Below are 13,408 nucleotides of genomic sequence, written 5' to 3' on the forward strand. Positions count from 1 at the left end.
AGACCACAGCTCAAGATCCTGCAGCCGGAACAAAGACCCAGCACAGCCAAATAAATAAGGAAATATTAGGAGGAGGAGGACGAGAGAGAACTGGGGAGGATGGGGAATAAAATGCTAACCGTAATGCAGACGGTGGGCACTTAAACCCATGTTATCCTGTGTTACGTACGGTCACACTCGACGCTGACGCCGGCATCGAGATGCAGGGAGCTCCCAGTGACACGTGCCGTAAAGTGTGAAACACACAGCTGCTCCTGAGACTCAGCCCTACAAGGGGAAAGGCCTCTGTGCTGACTGCATGATGAAACAAGAGGCAGACGCAGTGCGCTAAGGACTACACTGTTAACGCCAACTTCACTTTCTTAAAGCCTTTTTTTTTTAAATAATGTGGCTACTAGAAAATTTAAAGCCACACACGTGCCTCACACCATCTTTCTATTGAACAGAACTAGGACAGATCACCTGTGTCAGCAACTACAGGAAGGGAACAGACACAGGGATCAATTAAAGCCACACAGGCCACAGCCTCTGGGCCTGGAGCTGCTGGGAAACAGAGTCACGCACAGGCGACGCTGGTAACCTCCTCAGGCGGTCCAGGACAGCGTGGAAAACCTCACTTCTCAGAGGGGCACCACAGACGCAGGGAACCAAAGCCAACACTGGTTTCTGGTTTGGTTCTATTTGTTTGACTCGAAGAATCTTTCAAATGAGAAATAAGAGCTGGTATGAAGCAGGACCAGAGAAATCAGAAAGATGGACCATTATTAATTAACTAGGGCAAAGTCTACGTGACATTACTATAGGATAAAATGTTCAATAATTTTAACAAAGCCATGTTAGAAATGTAATTGCACACACACACTGAATGGAGACACAAACCTGGGGAAAAACAAGGGTGTCTGGGTAAGCATATGGGCGACTGTTTAATTCTATTTTCCTCTATTTCTGTAATCTCTTAGTATCAAAAGTGGCAGGAGGGGAGAAGTTACCCAAACACCATACTGGATTCCCTCAACTGCCTCAAAATTGATGGTGGCCAAGTAAACAGTCTTCCCTCCAGCCTGAACATGAGAGCAGGTTAGGAAGTTGGAATGTTTTCACGAGGGAGCCAGAGTTCCGGAGAACCAACCTGAAGGGTCAGCACTGAGGTTTTCTCTGATGCCCCCTTTGGGGGACTCGGGCAGCTCCTTCATGACCACTTCCATGTGGTAGCAGTGACCCTGCACACCCCAAACTTCACATGCCATCCAGCCGACATCTCAGGACAGATCTGAGATGCTCCTGATTCCCATGGAGGCCTGGCCAACCTCTAGGGAGAGCTCGGCAGCCCGGACACTTCACCTGGAAGGTGAACCTCAGAGCAGTGACCTGCCCGGTGTTTTGTGGGGAAAAGAAAAGGGTTTGGGTGTGGAGGAGAGCTCGGCTCACAGAGCTGCGGGGCGATCCACCCCCCGCGCTCTGCAGCAGCCCCGGGGACTGCGCTTCTGTGACCTCTTCCACAGGGAGACTCCCCAACAAGCAAGCTCAGGGGAGCGGGCGGGGGCCAGATGGGTAGTCCCGCCTCCTCCTCACTGAGGAAGGCGTGCCACCAGGGCCGCTGGCGAGGACAGGACGCCCCCAACTCCACCCCCCAGCAGGCTGCCAGAGACGGGGCTCCCTGCCAGCACCACAGGGCTTCTGGGCACGAGACAGAACCGAGAACCCGTACAGCCACCCGCCCAGAAAGAACACAGCTGTGTCCACTCTCGCTGAGCCCCAACCTCTGGGGTTTCTGGACCCCTGACTTAATTTAAAGCACAAATCCAAACAAGGAGTTACAGATGCCGGGCTCAGGACCACACCCCTCCAGCTGGGCACAAGGCTGCATGTGGAAAGCTCAGAGCACCCGCCCCCGCGGCCCCCAATGCCATCCGGTGCTTATGAGACAAGCGCCACAACCACAGAGCTCTCTGGGCCCTGCCAGCAGAGTCCAGATGCACACGGTTCACCCGTAACCGATTTCTCGAGGACAGAACCCCCTCCCTTCCCCGGTTCTGCAGCCAGCCCCGGCCCGAGGGCACTGGGCACAGACGCCACTCACCTCTGCAGCCGCTGCACCAGCTGGGCCACCATGGTGTCCGAGATGCCGGGGCAGGCCTCCTCCGCCAGGTAGATGGCCCCGCGCAGCTCCTCGATGGAGCCCAGGTTTCCTCCGCACGCCTGGCTCTTCTCCTTCAGCTGCAAACACAAGACACGGGGCCGGCATGACTCCCCCGAGGATGAGAAACCACGGGCATCTGTGATATGATGTGTGGCCCACGCCTGCTCTGACCACAGGGCCCCGGCGGCCTCAGCCCGGAACCCTCCCCTCCGGGAGGCCGAGAGCTCCAGGCAGGCCCTAGTCTCTGCCTTCCCCAGGGAGGGGGCTTCTGTGCACCTCTTCGTCCACACCCTCTGCTCCCTTCTTCCGTTTCAACCACCAGCAAAGCCGTCCAATGCCCATTCAGCTCTGGTCTGCAGCCACAGCTGCAGTGCGGGCTGGAAACTCGGAGCTCCCAGGGTTACCAAGCAGGTGGCTAAGGCCTTGGGATGCTGCCGAACACTTGACTTCATGAAACCAGTGAAAAGTGAGTGGAAGCCACTCAGTCATATCCAACTCTTTGCGACCCCATGGACAACAGAGTCCGTGGGATTCTCCAGGCCAGAATACTGGAGTGGGTAGCCTTTCCATTCTCCAGGGGACCCTCCCAACCCAGGAATCACACCCAGGTCTCCTGCATTGCAGGTGGATTCTTTATCAGCTGAGCCACCAGGAAGCCCATGGAACTGGGTGGCAGCCCTAAATCCTGGGAAGCTGGTGTCCCCTCACCACCTCTGCCAGCCAGGAACTCCCCAAGGGGGATTCAAGGCCAAGCAGAGCCCAGGGATGACCCTGTGGGTCCCTCCCACCTAGGATGCCCCACCCAGGACCGAGGAGCCCCTACTAGAGTCTCCCTGGAGAGCTCTGATCAGGACCTGAACAGAAGGGGCTGGGTGGCTCACTCGGAATTGCCTTAAAGGCGGCGTGAGCCAGGAGACTCCACAGGGCAGTGTCAGAGGGGGCTATTTCCAACTCATCTCCTAGTCGGTACAAACCCGATGAAGAACAACATTCACCCTGAGACCCACTCTCGAAACCCCTCTGAATGCCATACGCACGCACCTATCTACAGAGAGTGGGGTGCCCCCGAGAGGGCACCGGGATGCAGTGGCCGCAATCAGGGCCCCTGCGGGGTGAGGCCCCTATTGTGGGGGCTCCCCAGGAAACCTGAGGACCCCAGGCAATCTGGTATCCCCTTAAAGTAAACATCTACTTTTCACACTGCCATCATTAGAAGGACTGATGTTGAAGCTGAAACTCCAATACTTTAGCCACCTGATGCGAAATGCTGACTCACTGGAAAAGACCCTGAGGAAAGATTGAGGGCAGGAGGAGAAGGGGACGACAGAGGATGAGATGGTTGGATGCCATCATCGACTCAACAGACATGGGTTTGGGTGGACTCCGGGAGCTGGTGATGGACAGTGAGTCCTGGCGTGCTGTGGTTCATGGGGTCGTAAAGAGTCGGACATGACTGAGCAACTGAACTGAACTAACCCAAGTCTGGCAGAAGCAGAGGCCAGGCTGCACCCAACCAGGTTCTACAGAAAGCAGCACAACTGAAGTTCAAGTCGCCCTGGTCCACGTGTGGACCAGGGCCAGGCTGCTGAAGTCCCCGTGGACGCTGCTGGCAGCCGCATGGCGACAGCTCCCAAGACGACAGGCTGGACAGAAGATGGCCCTGGGAAAGCAGGAGGCCCTCCTGGAAGGCAGGGCCCAGCCCAGCCGGCCTCCAGGAGCACAACCCACTGTCCTCCTGCTTGCGCCGGCCGCTCCGACCTCCCCGGTTCCAAGGGCAGCCCTACCAGAGACATGAGCGCCTGAGCCCCCTTCCCCTCTCGCCTGGCCCCCAGCCGTCCACTGGGCATCTTACCTCTGCAAAGAGCGGAGAAATAATCGTAGATAAACACTGGGAGAAAGGCCTCTTTGGGATGTCCTTCATCTTGGGAGGAAAGAAAAGGTAATGAGCAATGCTGTAACATCCACACTTGCTGGGGTTCCCTGGACTCCGGGACACGGCCGCAGTGGCAGCTGCCTAGGGCTGCCTCACTGTGTTTCACTCGACGATGGGGGACCACAGATACCATCCCCCATGGAAGGGCACGAAGCGCCGGGGAGTGGCGTCCTGCGTGGACGCGGGCAGGGCCGAAACTGCACCGCTGGGCCACGCGTGGAGAGGGCCTGGAGACAGCGCTCACGCCAGGGCCGGCTGCCACAAGGGGCTGTCACAGGACAGCGCTGCCTTTTTCCTCTTCTGCAGCCTCCATATGAACACGTAGTGACGCCTGCTTCTCAGAGCGGGACTCTAGGGTCGCCAGGGGACAGCCACTGGTCCACTCTGCCAAGGAGAAACTATGCCTCTGTGCTTCAAAACGATCCCTCAAAATATACAGTTTTTCATAAATGCCAACAGGCACAAAACCAAGTCATCAATAATTTCATTTGTCAGTCGCTCGGTCGTGTCCGACTCTTTGCGACAGTAGCCTGTGGACGACTGTAGCCCACCAGGCTCCTCTGTCCACGGGACTCTCCAGGCAAGAATACTGGAGTAGGTTGCCGTGCCCTCCTCCAGGGGATATTCCCGACCCGGAAAACGAACCCGGGTCTCCCGCACGGCAGGAGGATTCTTTACTGCCTAAGCCACCAGGGAAATACCAAAAGCGATGTGTTTAAGATTCCTTAAAATTCAATCCTCAAATCGCGGTGCCTTGGTGAGAACGCCATTGTGCACCAGAGGCAGAGTTGTCAAAAGCTGGAAAGTCGTTTTGAGCATTTCCCAGCCACCCTTCCCCACCCCCTACAACCCAGTGTCAGAAACGCTGAGCTGACGGTGTGGCCACAGAGAGCAGCGGCAGCACTGCGAACCAGGCCAGCACCCAGACTCGCGGCCCGGCCGCGCTGGGTAGCCAGACAGAATGGAATCCCTTAATCTGTCGACTTCCTGACAGCAAAATCCCAACACAGGCGGCCCACGAGAACAGCAGGCTTCACGCCAAGGTGGCTCCGAAACGCTGCCAGTCCTGATGACAAGGGCTAGTCTCTCCGCACGCACAGACGTACCTTGTTTCTTTCCAGATCCGACGGCTGGAGAGCTCCATTCTCCAGACTCTTTGGATCCTTCTCCCGGATCGTGAAGATCCAGTCCCCCGAGTCGCTGCCTCCGGAAGCCTGGCCGTCTGTGTCCGTCTCCCTTAACACAGAAACCCAGGTGCACCCGTGAGTGGGCGCCAGCTCCGTGGAGGGGGTGGGGACGGGGACTTTGTGGGCGGGAGGGGGCCCCCCGGGCTCCATGCCCGATCCAGTCCCTCCGGGGCTGCAGAATCCCACCCTGCCCTCACCCTCCCAGAAGTGGGACACCCCGTGGGGATGTGGCTCCCATCACTTCCCATGGAGCAGCTGCACTACCAGCTCCATCCACCCCAACATGAGCACGCAGCCCTGCCCACTCAGCTCCCTCCCGACCCTCAGTCACAAGCTTGGACACGTCACTTCCACTCCTGCCTCCATCCCTTACCCTCCACTCACCCCCAAAACCCACCCCGTACCTGCACGCACCGTGACCAAGGCCCCCCTCTGTCCTCGTGCTGTTGGGGGCCCAGCAGCGGAGGCTCCCACTCATCGGCCTCACCTAGAGCCCCCGGCTCCCAGCACCCAGACCTCCTCCCACCCGAGCGGTCCCGCAGGCTCTCCCTTCGTGCTGCTGTTCCCCAGGGTTGGTCCTGGGCCCCGGCCCTTCCCCACAGGAGCGTCCTCAGGGCTGCAATGACCATTCACAGAGCGGCGCTCTAAGTCCGCGTGGTCTGCCTGTACCTCTCGCCTCAAGGCCAAATCTCGCCGACACACCCTCCTGAAGACCCACATGTGTGCCCTCGTCAAAGCCGGCTCCCTGAGCCCTGGCCTCCCCAGACCAGCCTGGTCTCCAGGGCCATCCCCTCAGTGGACTCCTGACACTGCTCAAGTTGGACGCCCCCCTGCCCATCACCCAGACCCAATCGTAAATGTCCAGAACCAGCCCCCACCAAGCACCGCCTGTCTCTTCATCCTTGGCCTGACCACCAGCATCGCTCAATGCCGTGACCTCAACAACGTCCTAGTCTGTGGGTCTCACCCCTGAGCTTGCAGTGGAATCACCTGGGGACCCTGAAACACACTCTGGGTCTCCCCCAGAGGCCCGGCACATGGGCCTGGGCCGGGGGTCAGCTTGCACATCTGGCTGCGGTGTGAAGGGGCGCAGGCGCGGAGCCACCACCCCTGGGAGCACCTCCACACCCCTGACCTGACCCTCCCGGCTCGAGTCTCCACTCGTCAGCGCAGCCGGTCCATCCAGCTCTCCCCACCTCTAAGCACCCAAAGGGCTCCCAGACCCAATTCACCTCTTCAGCTAACAGATCTCCTAGATGTTCAACTTGACACCAGGTTACCGGAAATGCCTGGGGCGGAGCTTTTACACCACCAGGCACGTACCGGCACACAACAGAGAATCACCAATACCCTCACTTGTCTCTTCTTAAAAATGTGTTTGTTAAGAAGCCTGGCATGCTGCAGTCCAGGGGGTCGCAAGAGTCGGACATGACTGAGAGACTGAACTGAAAGATGTGTTTAAAGTCATTTCATCCGACCAGTATTTCGAAAAAAAGAAACCAGGTCCAGCTCTTTACAGGTTTTGGACATGAATCTGAGCAAGCGCCCGGAGATGGTGAAGGACAGGGAAGCCTGGAGTGCTGCAGTCCATGGGGCTGCAAAGAGTCGGACGCGACTGAACAGCTCTTACAGATTTACTCAGAGAAACTCCACTGGCAACAAAGAGAGACTCAAGGACTCCCAAAACAGACCCATACTAACACCAGAAGCACCGTCAGCCTGGATGTTCTTTCTTAAAGAAAAAAGAAACCCCAAACCCAGCCCAATCAGGAGACAAGAACAGACCGGCCTGCGTCACACACAGCTTGGGGTTCAGATATAGCCTGGGGCTGTGGGAAACCTCCCCTCTCCCCCAAGTCGCAGACAGCCGGAGGGACCCAGGCCGAGCGGACTCACGTGTCGGAGTCTTCCGAGCTGCAGACACAGCCTGGGGCTGCGGGAAACCTCCCCTCTCCCCCGAGTCGCAGACACCCCGAGGGACCCAGGCCGAGCGGACTCACGTGTCGGAGTCTTCCGAGCTGCAGACACAGCCTGGGGCTGCGGGAAACCTCCCCTCTCCCCCAAGTCACAGACACCCCGAGGGACTCAGGCCGAGCGGACTCACGTGTCGGAGTCTTCCGAGCTGCAGACACAGCCTGGGGCTGCGGGAAACCTCCCCTCTCCCCCAAGTCGCAGACACCCCGAGGGACCCAGGCCGAGCGGACTCACGTGTCGGAGTCTTCCGAGCTGCAGACACAGCCTGGGGCTGCGGGAAACCTCCCCTCTCCCCCGAGTCGCAGACACCCCGAGGGACTCAGGCCGAGCGGACTCACGTGTCGGAGTCTTCCGAGCTGGAGTCTTCGTGGCTCTGCTCGGCCTTCCACCTCTTGTACCTGTCGATGAGCTCGGTCAAGTAGGATGTTTTCTTTGCGTTGCGGATTATGAACTTGTGCTTCAGTAACTCCTTAGCGGTGGGTCTCTGGAAATGCATCAACCACCGAAGAGGAAAACGTGAGATCAGGGTCTCAGCATTCCACGTGACTCCACCCCAAAGGACAGGCTTCTGCCTCACAACGTCCAGCAACCAAGTCTAATACATACAGACGGAGTCCTATTTCAAAGTTTTCTCCTTTAAGACTGATTCAAAGACTGTCATTCAGCATCAGCGGGCGGGGTCCCATTCACAGTGTGGGCAGGTACCTAGTATCCACTGGAGTCCTTAACACTCTGGAGCTAACCGTCCAGTGAAAGCAGACACCCTTTCCCCCAAGAAAATGCATTCACACAGAAATGTTACAGAGAATTTCACAGAGGTCATTCAACCATCATCACTAATGCTGCCAAAAGAGAAAACGTGTTCTGTGTATCACCTCGTTAACTTTGTTTGGCTCCATCCCCCAAAAACAAGAAGGTAAATGTTCATTTGGGTTCATCTGGAAGAAAGGAGCCAGGAGACAGCTTTTTCGTGGATGCTGAAAGGGCAAGTTCTCTTAGTCACCAGCCTTCCCGAGTTACAGACAGTGGTTTCCCAGGTCGGCCTCTTTCCTTGTGATCGGGGTGAGGACTTCCTCCAGGGCCTGGGCTCAGCACAGCCCCAGCCAGTGAGCGTGCACTGAACTCAGCTGCTCGCTTTGAGGATGGCAAAACCACCTGTAGGGCATATGCCTCCCGAGAAACCTTGCAGCCCAAAGAGGAGCGGACAGCAGGAACACGAACCACACGAGTCAGACCGCATTCCCACTTGCACTGAATCACTGCAGCTTCTGAATGACAGCCAGGCACACTCCGCCGACTCAAGCCTGTGCAAAAGCCTGGGTCACTTCTGGTATTTCTCAGTCCCTGTCCACACGAGTGTGAAACTCCAAGCACCTCAGAAGAGCCCAGACCCTCAGCCTCTCATCTTCCCCTCGATACATTTGGGCTAGAGATGTGTACACTGGGCCAGCAAGCAATACCAGACCTGTTATCTGTAATGGGAGGATGTACGAGCATCTTCTTAGGGCTGGGAATAAACTCCTGGTAACAACGTTCAGAGCTCAAGGACATGAAGAACAGTGACCCCCGTGGCACCTGATGAGTGGCGTATTCTACATCCCCAAGGGGGTCTTAGAAAATGTTGGCATTCCTCACTGAATTCTGCTACCAAAACCTGGTATGGTATTAGAAACCCATAGTGCTCTTATTAAAACCAACCACTGAACTGCAAGGTGACCGAACCAGTCAATCCCAAAGGAAATCAACTCTAAATATTCATTGGAAGGACTAATGGTGAAGCTCCAATACTCTGGCCACCGGATATGAAGAGCCGACTCAATGGAAAAGACACCGATGCTAGGAACGATGGAGGGCAGGAGGAGAAGGGGGCGACAGAGGATGAGATGCGTGGACGGCATCACTGACTCGACGGACGTGAGTCTGAACAAATTATGGGAGATGGTGAAGGACAGGGAAGCAGTCCTCGGGGGTCACAAACAATTGGACACGACTGAGCAGCTGAACAACAAAAGCGTATTTTTAGATAAGAGTTCTTTGTAGGGAGCAGGAGGGTTGGGGGTGGGGACACAAGTTCAGAAGTTTCAGCCTGACCTTGGCTAACCCTGCTGGAAAAATTCAGAAACCAAACAAGGACATACAGTGTTACATGCAACACTAAAATACACAGACAACTCTGAAAGAAATATCCTAATTCAGAGAGAAAATGAGGCTGAAGCCATGTAGTTCTCTCTGCCACATGGCTCTGCCAGGGTCAACTCAACAGCAGAGACAGTCAGAAGGCAGAGGGGAAAGCAAGGCAGGACTTCATTTATGTCTCATTCCTCTTTTCCTTCCTAACACATGCCAAGAAGAAACTGAAAACGTTTAAAGACTTATTTAGCCGCTGTTTCTCAGGCCGGACTTTGTGGTTACGACAACAGCTAAAAATAATCCAACCTTCCACTATAAATATTAAAAATGTATGATTCCACATAGAATATTAAGAACAGTCTTCAAGCTCAATGCGGTAGGAGATACCAGAAAATCTGAAAGACGGTAAGTAGACTTTGAAGCCTTAAAAAGATAAAATAACAATAAAAAGCATTTCCACTTCAGAGAAATCAATCATACCCATTTAGAAAAAGAAATGAGATCACGAAGGGCGCTGAAAGCACAGAAGGAAAACAGGCCACTAAGACCCATCAGGCCCCTGTGGGGGGAGACGCCCATTCCCAGGTAGAGACACTCACAAAGCTCGGCTCCTTGTTCAAACAGGCCTCCACGAACTCCTTGAGGGGTTTGCTGTAGTTCCCTTCCAGCGTCGGGGGGTTGTTCTTTGGGATAAGGAACAGGACCTTCATGGGATGCAGCTCGGAATGCGGCGGCTCCCCCTTGGCAAGCTCGATGGCCGTGATGCCCAAGGACCAGATGTCCGCCTGCAACAGCAAAGCACAGCCAGTTACACACTAGGGGGAGGCAGTTCAAAGAAACATACTTCCTAGGAGGGGAAAAAAAAACCCTCCATGTGCTTCTGAGGTCCTGAATAAGATACTCATTCTTAATTGAAAAAATTTGTTAAACATAAAGCCTTTGGTGTAATTTCAAAAAAGGCAACACACAGGAGGACATGTAATAACAACATCATCTGCCTCGACGTGGAAGCCGGCTCTGACGATTACGCCTCTTCCCTTTGCTGCCGGAGGTGGGAAACGTTCCACGTTCGTTTAAGTCCGAGTCAACAGGACAGGCAACCTGAGGTCAGTGGAGCTGGCATGTCCGGGGACCACGGCACGTTTGCAGCCACCGTGTCCAGAGATGCTTAGAAGCCAGCACAGCCCTTAAAGCCACACCAGGATGAAATGAGACCCCTGTTCCCAGGCGCCAGGCCAGGAGCCTGGGCCCAACCCTTGGAACTTCTCTTTGGTTCCTCCTAAATCAACCAGCTGCCAGGTGTGTGGCTCTTGACCTCTTGGCGCCCTGGGTCCCCACCTACCCCTCCTGCCCCCAGCTTAGTTCAGAGCTGTCTTCTGTCCCTAAGGCTTCTGTGGGGGCTCCGGAGTGGTCTTCCTGCCCGCAGGCTCCCCCCGCATTCATCTAACATCCTGCTGACTAACGTGGAAACCCTGACTGGCACTTGAGTAAATGGCAAGCAATTCGGCATTATGCAGAAGTCATAAAAATACCCACACTTGTTAAAACCAACTAATTTCACTTCTAGGAATCGATCCTAAATACATTTTATATTTAGAAAATGGTAAGGGATGCCCAAAGTATTCAAAAGCAGCATTACTTATGCTAAAACCTTAGAAGAATGACTATCTTGCTATGACACATTAACTTGACTAAAGTATCGAATATTCACCAATGACGCTGATAGAGAATCAAGTGAGTTTGTCTATTACGGTATCTAGGATTTACGACATCAAATGTAAAAACGTATCTGGATTTTAAAATAAGAATTATATGGGAGAGGGCAATCATTTTCCAAAGCAACTGAAACTGAGGCGTAAGAGGAGACCTGTTTTACCACCGTTTGGGAAATTAGCTATTCAGGGAAACAAGCAGTGGTTTTCTACAATGAGACTAAGTCAAAAATCACAACTGAGCTGCAGCTTTTACTCGTGAACAGAGTTTCTTTCCGTATGTGGTTAGTGCTGCGTAGCATTCTCCTAAAAATGACAACACAGAATTACCCATTATTGTGAGCAGTGGGGGTGAGGGGAACCGAGTGGGGGACCACTGGTGAATGGCAACCCTCAAAACCCTTGCAGTAACACCGAGTTAAGTGAAAGTCACCTGGCTACATCTCTGCAAACAAAATACAATTTAAGTGGCATTAAAACATTTATGTACAGAAAATATTCTATGAAGAACCACAAGAGGGGGACTTCCAGTGGTTAAGAATCCACGAGTCCCTTGAAGGGAGCATGGGTTCGACCCCTGTTCAAGGAACTAAGACACCACACAGTGTGCGGGGCAGCAGGAAAAAAAAAAGGAAGACAGGGGGAAAAAAAAAACACGGAGAATCCCAAGTAACAGTTATAACTAGTGAAAACACAGCTCAAAATGGATTTAATAAGAAACTATTTAATAAGATGCAATATTCAGAAACACAGTAAGTAGCACAAGAGGTATAAAAACCGTCTGTGGCCGACTCCGTAGCAACACGCGGCCCCACCATCACACCTCACGCTGGGATAAAGCTGGATGCTTTCTCCGCTCACATCCTTCCCCTGCGTGCAAAGTGCATCCCTCCCAGCCAGGAGGTGAGAACTCCTGGTCCTGAGGATGGAGCCGGGGAGGCCATGGGCTGCCATCGGGACGGGAGGGTTGGTCACGTACCCAGTGGCCCAGCTGGCTGTACACATTCCAACAGATGGGCCGGTCCTACTGTGTCTCCACTCATCTTTATTTTTCCATCAACACATCACCTGTTTTCATCCTTCACCATGGTGACTGCAAACAGTTATTTCGGACGCAACTGGACACCAAAATAACTTAGCTTGTGCTCGGGTACTGGGCCTACAGATGTTTTTCCTTTTGTCTCATTTTTTCCAGTATTTTCCAGATTAAAGACTAAGTACTGCTTTTGAGACCAAAAAAGGGGAAAGTTGTTTACAAGGAGAGAACACCAGCGCTGGCCACTCAGCCTCCACAGGGGTTGCTAACAGAGAAGTCGATCGACAATTCCAGCACAAATGTCTCTCCTCTCCTCCTGGCTCATCTCTAAAGGGCTGAGAAGCCTGCGTCTGTGCCGCCCGACACCCTCTCGGCCCCCCTGAACCAGCTCACGGTCAGAGCCCCCGAGGCCCAGCGCCGCACTGGCTCTGAAGCGTCAGTTACCGGGCATGGCGCTGGGCTCAGCCACAGCAGGGGCAGAATGGAATGAGCACAGAAGGGGGCAAGGTCCCCGCCCCAGTCCAGCCCACCCGCGGACATCATTCCCCTTACAGAGAAAGGGGGAAAAGATGGAAAGGTCTTCGGCCCAAGCCCCCGCTCCACGGTTGTGCCCGCGGGCATCTTAAACTAAGCTTCACTAAGTCACCTTAAAGAGAACAATAATGATGAAGAAGGTTCTTAAGGCCTCTGAACCAACATGGCTTAGAAATGCCGGGCTCAGATCAAGACCTGAGATCAGCATTCTCAGTTGGGGCGAATGACAAAGGACCAAACGTACTGGTTCCAGAGGTGACTGTGCCAAGCCGGTTCTAGACACACAGACACACACACAACACTGAGGCCGATGCCCCTTTAAGCTCAGGGCAATGAAGGCACTGGTGAGGCAGGTCAGTCCACCCTCACCCCACCTGCTTCCCCTTTTGAGAATCATCAGCACGTGGGCCCTGAAATGAAACTGCCAGGAGCACCCGGCTTCCCCAGGGACCCCAGGGGACACGCTCTTTACCTGTAACGCAGAGACCAGTGGGGGGACTGTCTAAGGATGCGGGGAGGAGACGGGCACCAGCAAGAAGCCGAGTATGTGTCTCAGGCGAGCATAACTGCCCTGCCAGACGGGCCTCGGGTGGGAGGGGGCCCCTGGGCAGAAGCCCTTTGTCAGGCGCTGCGGGCAGACCTCTGACAAAGCTCCGCACTCACGCCCTGGGCCTTATCTGCGCTTCCCACACCTCCTGTGTCAACAAGCCGGGGAGGCGCATTTCACAAACTTCTTCACACTGAGTTCCAGCTAAGGGCTGT

At 54.6% G+C, this 13,408-nt stretch overlaps 1 protein-coding gene across 1 annotated transcript in view; it reads right to left on the bottom strand.

The window, feature by feature from the left end:
- The window catches only part of STK24 (serine/threonine kinase 24), a 95,518-nt gene that overhangs the window by 4,866 nt on the left and 77,244 nt on the right, over positions 1-13,408 (bottom strand). The window contains exons 6-10 of the mRNA XM_061435253.1: positions 9,964-10,149; positions 7,573-7,718; positions 5,180-5,309; positions 3,993-4,061; positions 2,081-2,217 (exon numbers count right to left, since the gene is read on the bottom strand). Coding sequence (XP_061291237.1) covers positions 2,081-2,217; positions 3,993-4,061; positions 5,180-5,309; positions 7,573-7,718; positions 9,964-10,149 — 668 coding nt within the window. The remainder of the gene's footprint in view (positions 1-2,080; positions 2,218-3,992; positions 4,062-5,179; positions 5,310-7,572; positions 7,719-9,963; positions 10,150-13,408) is intronic.

This window comes from Bos javanicus, chromosome 12, assembly GCF_032452875.1.
Source record: "Bos javanicus breed banteng chromosome 12, ARS-OSU_banteng_1.0, whole genome shotgun sequence".
Classification (NCBI taxonomy): domain Eukaryota; kingdom Metazoa; phylum Chordata; class Mammalia; order Artiodactyla; family Bovidae; genus Bos; species Bos javanicus.